Source organism: Mandrillus leucophaeus, unplaced genomic scaffold, assembly GCF_000951045.1.
Source record: "Mandrillus leucophaeus isolate KB7577 unplaced genomic scaffold, Mleu.le_1.0 Scaffold425, whole genome shotgun sequence".
Taxonomy (NCBI): domain Eukaryota; kingdom Metazoa; phylum Chordata; class Mammalia; order Primates; family Cercopithecidae; genus Mandrillus; species Mandrillus leucophaeus.
Genome location: NW_012104532.1, coordinates 1,250,649 through 1,261,043, shown reverse-complemented (window position 1 = coordinate 1,261,043; position 10,395 = coordinate 1,250,649). Strand labels below are relative to the sequence as shown.

Sequence of the window (10,395 nt, the reverse complement as noted above, 5' to 3'; positions counted from 1 at the left end):
CAGGGTTTCACTATGTTGGCCAGGCTGGTCTTGACCTCCTGACCTTGTGATGCACCCACCTCAGCCTCCCGAAGTGTTGGGATTACAGGTGTGAGCCACGGTACCTGGCCTCTATGAGCTTTCTAATTACCAAGATAAATTTTTTCACTTAAAAGAAAAAAATCCACAACCAAAGATGCGTAGCTATGTGGGTGACTAATAATTGACATTACTCTGAACTAAAAGTTTTTAAATATTTATGTAATACCATAAATGACATACTAGTTGTAACTGATGAAAGCAGGATTTCACATTAAGATTTTCCTAATTTTTTATTAGCTCTGACTCATCTGAGGCTGAATTCTTACTATGCTATCTAAACCAAAATTTTAATGTACATGTTAACAATGCATAATAACAAAAAACCCCAAAACAGAATACAGCTTTTATATTATTGAACTTTATGTACAAAATCATTTGATTTCAAATAAACATTTAATGTAAAAACAAATGTTCTTTTAAACTGAATTTTTTTTACATCTACTGTACCATTCAAATGCTTTATCATCTTACATGATTTCTTCAAAATCTGTTATCAAGGGTACATATAGAAAAGCACTTTTTTTTTATAAATAGAAACAAAGGGATTTTTTCAGCTTTTACGATGACATAAAAAGTTTACTCAACAGAAGTAATTTTATTACTATTTGGGGGAGGGAATCACCAACTTTTTGTGCAAACAATGCTAGCCTTCTTTTAAGCATTAAGAGCATAACTGCTTAAGAAATGACATAAGCAATAATTCTACACCTACATCTCCCCTAAAATAATCTATTTTTTTTTTTTTACATATGTGCACAGCTTTAGCAAATTAAAGCCCGAGATAAATGCTCGAGATCTACTATCCAGAGGCAAAATCAGAGTTTACTAAAACTCATCATTTGGAGAGCTTACCAATCAAGGAATCTGTAATGAAAGCTGCAGTTTCCCTCTTTCCTATTTTTTTTTTAAACACAAAAATCAATGACTAAGAACTTAATACTGGATGACAAATCACATCCACACTATTCGTTAAATAGCCTCACAGTTAAACACATCTTAAAGACCAATCAAATCAGTATTTACATTTTATAAATTTCTGAAGACACCATTAGAAAGCTTATATATCCCTTCATTAAACAAAATAGGGAACTGCATCTGATGGTGGTGGAATGAAATCTTAAAATTAAAAATACCTGTATTTACAGCAGCATTGATCCTTTATAAATAAAGAATATGAAAATGCAATATCTTTAAGGATAATATAAAATTGAGGTGATGTTACTCAACCACAGTGCTCGGAGTTGGAATAAAACCTATTGGTGCTTGTTAATGTGCCAGTAGTGAATCCACTTTCTGTTGGAGAAAATCCAACTGCAAATATGTGCATGAAACACATATAACACAGGGCAAAATTGCTCAAAATGATTCAAGTCAGCTTATCTGTATTGGATATTCTATTCATGAAACACATTACAAAGACATCCTTGCAAAGAAATAAAAGGCATAACAGTTTTCTGGTTGACTTTTTAAGAACACTTCTCCCCTTATAAGTGACATTTTAAAATCTCAAGCGTGTTCTTCCCTTGGTTTGCAATCCTAATTTAAAGATACGAACAGCTGAATTTTCCATGTGATTATCTAATTAAAAAAGAAAAACCAAAACAAGCAAAATGTTCAAGTTAAAAGAAAAACATACTGAGTGAGCAATGCACTAAAATTATCCACATGAAAACAAAATGGTCAGTAATCTTATAAACCAACATAGCATTTCACTGTCAACAATGTGAAAATTTATTATCGTCTCAAACAGGCATAAGATGAAGAAGTGCTATTTTTTAATTGTAAAATGAACTTACGTAATGTAAAATATCTCACATTATAATTTTTCATTCTGAATTGATAAATGATTTCAAAAACAAGGATCTAAGTTTGACTGCAAATAGTAATGCAATATAATTTCATAAAAATCCTTCAATTTCTATTTTTCTTTTCTGTAGTTGATACATGAAGACCGCTTCAATTTCTAAAAAAGGGAACCATTCCAATTTTCCCTCCCCAAGAAAATGTCTCACAATTACAAAGTAGAAAAACAGCCAGTCATAAATGCAAAAAAATTCTAATTTATATATGAAATAATTTCTAGATTATCAATTCAACATATTTGATGACAACTGTTGAATTTAAAAATACTTTCTTTGAAATATTGCTTTTCATGCTTAAACTAGAGAATGTTTTAATGATATCAATGAAAGTGATATACATGTAATGCTGCATAATGAAGTGAAGTAGAACCCTGATACAAATATCCTTGTTGAAATCATTTACTTCATCTAACAGTGCCTGTTTGGAACCTATGATTACAAACAAAAACATAATTCTTCTTAGAGGATGAATTCCCTAAAATGTAATTTCAGTGTTTGTCCATAACATGGGGTTAGATCTTTTCAGAGTTTTTGTTTTTTGCTCTGTTTTGAAACCCCTGAGACGCTATCTGTTTCCAAAGCTTTCTCTTTTGAGTTAATTTCACTAAATCCATTTGCTGTCCCATTTTGTTCTTCAGTTATTTCTTCGTTTGCAGGGGAAGCAGATTCCCCCTTTTCTAATTTTTGCTGCATTTCACGGAGCTTGGTAACAGCTTTATCTATTGACATTATGCTAATAAGATTAAAGTCATGCATGCTGACTAGATGAAGCATGAAGTTTCGACATAAATTCTTCTTAATTATTTTCTGTCCATAATTTTCTACAAACAGCATACAGGCATGATTCATTTGATTGTCAGCAATAAACCTATTTAATAAAAACAGAAAATCAATAGCAATACAAGGCATTTTTGTCAAATGCAATAGTGATAACCATTATAAGAAGACTATATCCAATTCCAGTAAATAAAAGATGATAAAAGAAGCGGTAAAACTATAGAGAAACTGAGCCTTAATCATCTGCATGAGCTTACCATTTTAGAAATTTCAAGAGATTTAATCTAAGTTAAGCTTAAACAGGTGCCATTAGAACAGTAGATATAATTTCTGTTCTTCAATTACATAAGCAGTCTTAAAAGCATAAAATACGGCTGGGCGCGGAGGCTCAAGCCTGTAATCCCAGCACTTTGGGAGGCCGAGATGGGCAGATCACGAGGTCAGGAGATCGAGACCATCCTGGCTAACACAGTGAAACCCCCATCTCTACTAAAAAATACAAAAAAATAGCCGGGCGAGGCGGCGGGCGCCTGTAGTCCCAGCTACTCGGGACGCTGAGGCAGGAGAATGGCGTAAACCTGGGATGCGGAGCTTGCAGTGAGCTGAGATCCGGCCACTGCACTCCAGCCCGGGCGACAGAGCCAGACTCCGTCTCAAAAAAAAAAAAAAAAAAAGCATAAAATACTTGGATGGGTCGGGTAATTATGCCTGTAATTCCAGCACTTTGAGAGGCCGAGGTGGGCGGATCATGAGGTCAGGAGATTGAAACCATCCTGGCTAACACGGTGAAACCCCATCTCTACCAAAAATACAAAAAATTAGCTGGGCGTGGTGGCGGGTGCCTGTAGTCCCAGCTGCTCGGGAGGCTGAGGCAGGAGAATGGCATGAACCTGGGAGGCGGTGCTTGCAGTGAGTCGAGATCGCACCACTGCACTCCAGCCTGGGCGACAGAGAGAGACTCTGTCTCAAAAAAAAAAAAAAAAAAAAAATTTAGTAGACACAAGGTCTCACTATGTTGCCCAGGTTGGTCTTTAGTTCCTCAATTCCAGTGATCCTCCTGCCTTGGCATCCTAAAATGCCAGCATTATAAGTGTGAGCCACCACACCAAGCCAGGAACATACTTTTAGCTGCAAAGGAATAAGAAACAAAAATTGTTCTCCTTTCACCTCTATGAAATGGTAAACAAATCCAAAAAGCCTCATGTTTTATTCTGAAAAATTAACCAATTGTTAAAAATTGTGGTAATAACTGTGGTAGTTTTCAGGATTTCCAGACATGTAACACATGGCAATAAAAGGCATGAAAATTGGGTCATTAAATGAACCTCCAGCTCTGTCTTGCCTTCTGCTGCTCCCTGGTCGTGGGTCCCACCAAGGTGGCTTTTTTTTTTTTTTTTGGAGACAGGGTCTCACTCTGTTGCCCAGGCTGGAGTGCAGTGGTGCAATCTTGGCTCACTGTAATTTCCACTTTCCAGGTTCTTCAAGCAATTCTAGTGCCTCAGCCTCCCGAGTAAGTGGGATTACAGGTGTGTGACAACACACCCAGCTAATTTTTGTATGTTTAGTGGAGACAGGGTTTCACCATATTGGCCAGGTTGGTCTCAAACTTCTGACCTCAAGTGATCCACCCACCTTGGCCTCTCAAGAGTGCTGGGATTACAGGTGTGAGCCACCACGCCCAGCTCTATAAGATGTTTTGAGTGTGAATGAGTCAACCCTGATAGAGTTTGCAAGCATGGGAGAAACACTACTACGAGAGTTAGGATGGGCACCAGTGATTTCTGAGGAAGGTCTATAATGATGACACCATTTTCTACAGACACCAGGGTTGTAGCAGTCTGTTCCTCTTGAAAGGTGATGGAATCACAACCCTGAGACATAATGTTGCAATGACTCACATCTCTGCAACAAGTTCTAAAGACAAGGCCCAGTTTTTGCCCTGATTTTATTAATACTAATGAATATAATATTAATTCACTGTTAAAAATAATACCAAAAGGAACATCTTTGTACCTAAAAAAAACCTGCCAAACCAAAAAACACTGAACTAGAATAAGATTTGGGACACATATACATTGATTGAATTTTAGATTTCTAGAATGGAAAACAGCAAAAGACCATAAAGAATAAAATATTTAAATTAATTTAGAAATACCCTACCCATGCTTCATGACATGGAGATTCCAGAGTTTCATCACTTCTTTCTCTCCTTCATTAACATCAGAAAATTCTTCAATTTGCTGGGGAAAAGAACGAAAAACACCTATTAAACACAGAATAAATGTAACATACTTTAAGAAAAATTTGTGAGTATGTCAAAAACAATGTTTTGGAACCAAAAATACCACAACATATTTTACAGCAAAGTGGTAACATTTCTTAAAATTGACTTCTATTTAAGTAGTCATTTTATTGTATTTTATTCATTTATTTAGAGACAGAGTCTTGCTCTGTCGCCCAGGCTGAAGTACAGTGGCACTCAGCTCACTTAAACCTTGACCTTCCGGGATCAAGCGATTCTCCTGTCTCAGCCTCCCGAGCAGCTTCGATCACAAGCACATGCTACCATGCCCAGCTAACTGTTGTATTTTCTATTAGTAGAGAAGGGGTTTGCCATGTTGGCGAGGCTGGTCTCAAACTCCTGACCTCAGGTGATCAGCCCAACTCACCTTACCAAAGTGTTGGGATTACAGGTGTGAGCCCGCACACCTGCCATCATTTAAAAAGGGAAAGGTAGCCGGGTGCGGTGGCTCACGCCTGTAATCCCAGCACTTGGGGAGGCCGAGGTGGGCGGATCACAAAGTCAAGAGATCAAGACCATCCTGGCTAACACGGTGAAACCCCATCTCTACTAAAAAAAAATACAAAAAATTAGCCGGGCGTGGTGGCAGGCACTTGTAGTCCCAGCTACTCGGAAGGCTGAGGCAGGAGAATGGCGTGATCCCGGGAGGTGGAGCTTGCAGTTAGCCGAGATCATGCCACTCCACTCCAGCCTGGGTGACAGAGGAGACTCTGTCTCAGAAAATAAATAAATAAGCAAGCAAATAAATGAAAAGGGAAAGGTTAAATTACGATTACCTATAAATATAGAAATGAAAACACACAATACAAATTTACTTGAAGAAAATCCATCTTCCTTTTAACTTGGTAACTTTTTTGTTTTGAGATAGGGTCTCGCTCTATCACCCAGGCTGGAGTGCAGTGGTATAATCCTGGCTCACTGCAACCTCCACCTCCTGGGGTTTAGCGACTCTCCTGCCTCAGCCTCCTGAGTAGCTGGGACTACAAGTGCGTGCCACCATACCCAGCTAATTTTTTGTATTTTTAGTAGAGACCGGGTTTCGTCATGTTGTCGACTGGTCTTGAACTCCTGAACTCAGGCAATCTGACTGCCTCCAAAAGTGCTAGGATTACAGGGATGAGCGACCACCCCCAACCTAACTTGGTTAACTTTTAAAGTGACAATTTAAAAAATTGTACATTTCTGGATTCCTTAATTTTTTAAAAAAAGAGTTCCTTTACACTGAAAATCTAGTTCATATTAAGCAATTTTCAAAACAAATTAATATTTCAAGACAATTGCCAATAAAGATGGTAATAATAATTACTGTAATGGTTTTTTCTCTTAGCCATTCAGGATCCTTTTCATCTTCACTATCTACTTCCATTTCTTGTGGACGGAGAGGTAAGCAGGTATCACTATGGAAATACAGACGATTGTGGCCACTACTATATGTTCTTTGCTGTTCTACTTCTCCATCTTCAGATTCAAGAAATTCAGACATGCTTGCTTTTGTTCGTTTTGGCCTAATGAAAAGAAATAAATGTTGATTTATGGTCTCTACATGTATACCGTCTAACCTCACGACTAGGAGTTGAGATCTCTGATAATCTGCAACATCACCATTTTATAAAACTAACCACAAAACAACAGTATTAGAGGCACAGCCCCAATAGTTATTTTCTTTCGGTACATAATGTAAATCAAACCTATTACATATTAATTCAAACACAGTTTTAAAACTATCTTTCTGTGTGTGAAAATTTATAGTTAAAAAGGAGGAAAAAGAAATGAAGTGCTAGATAGGGCCCATTCAGATAGGAATATGCATATAAAATTCTACATGTCAAAATTGTATATTCTAACTCATGTATATTCACAAAGCAGAAAAGTCCTAACACTGGTTACATACACCTGCCTTAAAATTTTTTTCAGTTTTACTAAGATTAAAAATTCCCCCTTTGTAATTTTATTTATTACTATTATTATTATTTGAGATGAAGTTTCGCTTTTGTTGCCAGGCTGCAGCGCAATGGCGTGACCTCGGCTCACTGCAACTTCAACCTCCTAGGTTCAAGCAATTCTCCAGAAACTTCTACTGACAAAATTCTTTAATCTCACTAACCACTGCAGCAGTAGTGACATTAACATTATTAAAACTTAAGGATAAAGTTCAAAGAAAAAGTGAGAAAACCTCTGTAGAAATAGGAGCTATCAAGTGTTATAAAGCAGTTAACAACCCCACAGACACCTAATACTGAAAAATAATTTCCACCTAACTAGTAGCTTCGTCTGGCTCCTTTCTTCCTCCAACATCAGTAAAAATCAGAGCTTAAACTTTTGGTATATGCCCTTTTTACCGACCTGCACACAAGAATGTGTGTGATAGGTGTTCTCTTAACTGGTCCGTTGCGACTAAAAGCAAATCCAGGTTGGCGATGAATATCCTGAGGATTTCCTGCATAGGAGCCATCATAACACTCATTGATAGAAACATCTATCCTAGCACCTTTTGGATGATACTGCAACAAAAATGTCAAAAAAATATTAATTATCCTATCCTAAATATCCCTCCAATTTAATTAAAGAATCTGTGGGTTCTTAATATTTAGAAAACTAAAATAGGCCAGGCACACCAGCATGGTAAAACAGGCAGTCAGAAGACCTGGGGTCAACAAAATGTGTTAAAATCTTAACTATGTCATTTATTTCTTGGTTAAGCAAGAATAAGAAAATTATTTAATTCAAAGAGTTGGTTGAGGATTTTGTGAGTCACTTAAGACACACTACACAAACATTAATTATAATTCCAAATACATGTTAACTCTGAATCATTCACGGTAATCCATATATACAGCAATCTATCAAATACAGAAATTTGTTATTTTTATACAAAGTGCAATTTTTGAAAGTCAAGCTGTCTTGTACTTAATGCGTATTTTTTCCCTTTTTTAATTTTTAAAATTTTTGTGGGTACACAGGTGTATATATTTGTGGGGTACAAGAGATGTTCTTAATACAAATTGAGAAAATATGAAAAATTACTCACAACATAGTTGAAGATAAATCTGCTATGGCAGAGTTTAAGATGCTTGAGTAAACTATAAAGTTTGCGGCAGTTCAGAGTGCACCAAGGGCAATGCAGGTCATCTCTTGCTTCAGTTTGTTGCCTTGTATTGTTGTTATAGAGAAACTAAAAACAATTAAAAAAAAAAAAAAAAGCAAATCTCCAATTTATGCATAACAAGATATTTTGTTTAAACATCACTTCTAAAAATAGTTTTAAAAATGTAAAAGGAAAATCAAATTGGAGATACTCTCTTCAATTAAATATACCCAGCGAGGCGAGGTCACTCGTGCCTGTTAATCCCAGCATTTTGGGAGGCCAAGGCAGACACTGTCAAATGTATCGCTTGGAGCTCAAGATAAGCCTGGGCAACATAGTAAAACCTCGTCTCCATAAAAACTATAAAAATTAGCCGGGAGTGACGGCGTGTGCTTGTAATCAGTTACTTGGGAGGCTGAGGTGTGAGAATCTGGTTGAACCCAAGAGGCAGAGGTTGCAGTGAGCTGAGATTGCACCACTGCACTCCAGCCTGGGCAACAAAGTGAGACCCTGTCTCAAATAAATAAATAAATAAAATAAAAATAAAAAATATTCATGTTTGACAAACAACAAATACATTTCATAATTAATTTAAGAAGGGTCAGCTATGTTTACCTGATAAAATATTCTTAATTTCTGTCGGTTTTCATTTGGAGTATCCTTTTCTTTTCTTGTTTGCAGATCTGTAGTCAATGATTCTTTAACAGCTGAAAATATACACTTTTATATTCAATAAAAACACTGCTTTTGAAAAGCAAAATAACGTACCTCACAAAAACTATTAAATACTAAAGGTTTCACAGAATTCTACTTGTGGTATTTAAATACATTTCTGTTATTTCCCTCAACTGATGACTGTGGGAATAATACCCATAATCAGCATCCCTAAGCTGATGTTAAGATCTGTTGGCAGGACATATTTTTTTCCTTAAAAAGCACCTCCGGCCCGGCGCGGTGGCTCATGCCTGTAATCCCAGCACATTGGGAGGCCAAGGCAGGCGGATCATGAGGTCAGGAGTTAGAGACCAGCCTGCCCAACATGGCGAAACCCCCGTCTCTACTAAAGACACAAAAAATTAGCCGGGCATGGTGGTGGGCACCTGCAATCCTAGCTGCTCAAGAGGCGGAAGCAGGAGAATTGCTTGAACCCGGGAGGTGGAGGTTGCAGTGAGCTGAGACCACACCACTGCACTTCAGCCTGGGTGACAAAAGCGAAACTCTGTCTCAAAAAACAAAAACAAAAAACCACCTCCCATATCCTAAACAATTAAAAAAGTAACTCCAAGTAATTGTATGTCATTACCATGCTGTTTTAAGCACTTTGAGGTCAGAGTGTGGTTGTGTTTTTTTTGCTGTTGAGACAAAGATTCACTTTGTTGCCCAGGCTGGCGTGCAGTGGCGCAATCTCAGCTCACTGCAACCTCCACCTCCTGGGTTCAAGCAAGTCTCGTGCCTCAGCCTCCTGAGGATTACAAGTACCCACCACCACACCCGGCTGATTGTTTGTATTTTAGTAGAGACAGGGTTTCACCATGTTGCCCAGGCTGGTCTCGAACTCCTGAGCTCAGGCAATCTGCTCTTCTCGGCCTCCAAAAGCACTAGGATTACAGATGTGAGTCAGCATGTCCAGCCCAGAGTGTGGTTTTAATTGGTGTTTGTATTCTCAGAGCCCAGGTGTGAGCAGACACTAAGTGATGGTTTATCAGAAAGTTATACTTAGTATATTAAAATTATTTCAGGCCAGGCACGGTGGCTCATGTCTGCATTCCCAGTACTTTGGGAAGCTGAGGTGGGCGTACTGCCTGAGGTCAGAAGTTTGAGACCAGCCTGGCTAACATGGTGAAACGCCATCTCTACTAAGAAAATATATACATATAAAAACTAGCCAGGCATGGTGGCACATGCCTGTAGTCCCAGCTACTTGGGAGGCTGAGGCAGGAGAATTGCTTGAACCCGGGAGGCAGAGGGTGCAGTGAGCTGAGGTCATGCCACTGCACTCCAGCACGGGTGACGGAGCAAGACTCCGTCTCCAAAAGAAAAAAAAAAAAGGGTATTGATATTTCCTTACATAATTAACAATTAGGTATAATTTGTATATAACTTTTTCTTAGTTTCAATGTAATCTTTTACCTATTTCACTGGCTTCTGAGTATTCTGAGAAGTGCCCACACTACAGTTTACTTGGAAAACCTTTCCCCTGACACAGGCCATTTATTTTATTTATATTTTTTATTTTTTATAAGCGACAGGGTGTCACTATGTTGCCCAGGCTGGTCTTGAACTCCTGG

The 10,395-nt window shown here is 37.9% G+C and overlaps 1 protein-coding gene across 1 annotated transcript in view; it reads right to left on the bottom strand.

The window, feature by feature from the left end:
- Positions 1 to 412: 412 nt before the first annotated feature.
- SUZ12 (SUZ12 polycomb repressive complex 2 subunit) overlaps positions 413 to 10,395 on the bottom strand; it is a 94,718-nt gene continuing 84,735 nt past the window's right edge. The window contains exons 12-17 of the mRNA XM_011993104.1: positions 8,723 to 8,814; positions 8,051 to 8,194; positions 7,366 to 7,523; positions 6,329 to 6,527; positions 4,881 to 4,960; positions 413 to 2,811 (exon numbers count right to left, since the gene is read on the bottom strand). Of these exons, the coding sequence (XP_011848494.1) occupies positions 2,466 to 2,811; positions 4,881 to 4,960; positions 6,329 to 6,527; positions 7,366 to 7,523; positions 8,051 to 8,194; positions 8,723 to 8,814 (1,019 nt within the window). The 3' untranslated portion in view covers positions 413 to 2,465. The remainder of the gene's footprint in view (positions 2,812 to 4,880; positions 4,961 to 6,328; positions 6,528 to 7,365; positions 7,524 to 8,050; positions 8,195 to 8,722; positions 8,815 to 10,395) is intronic.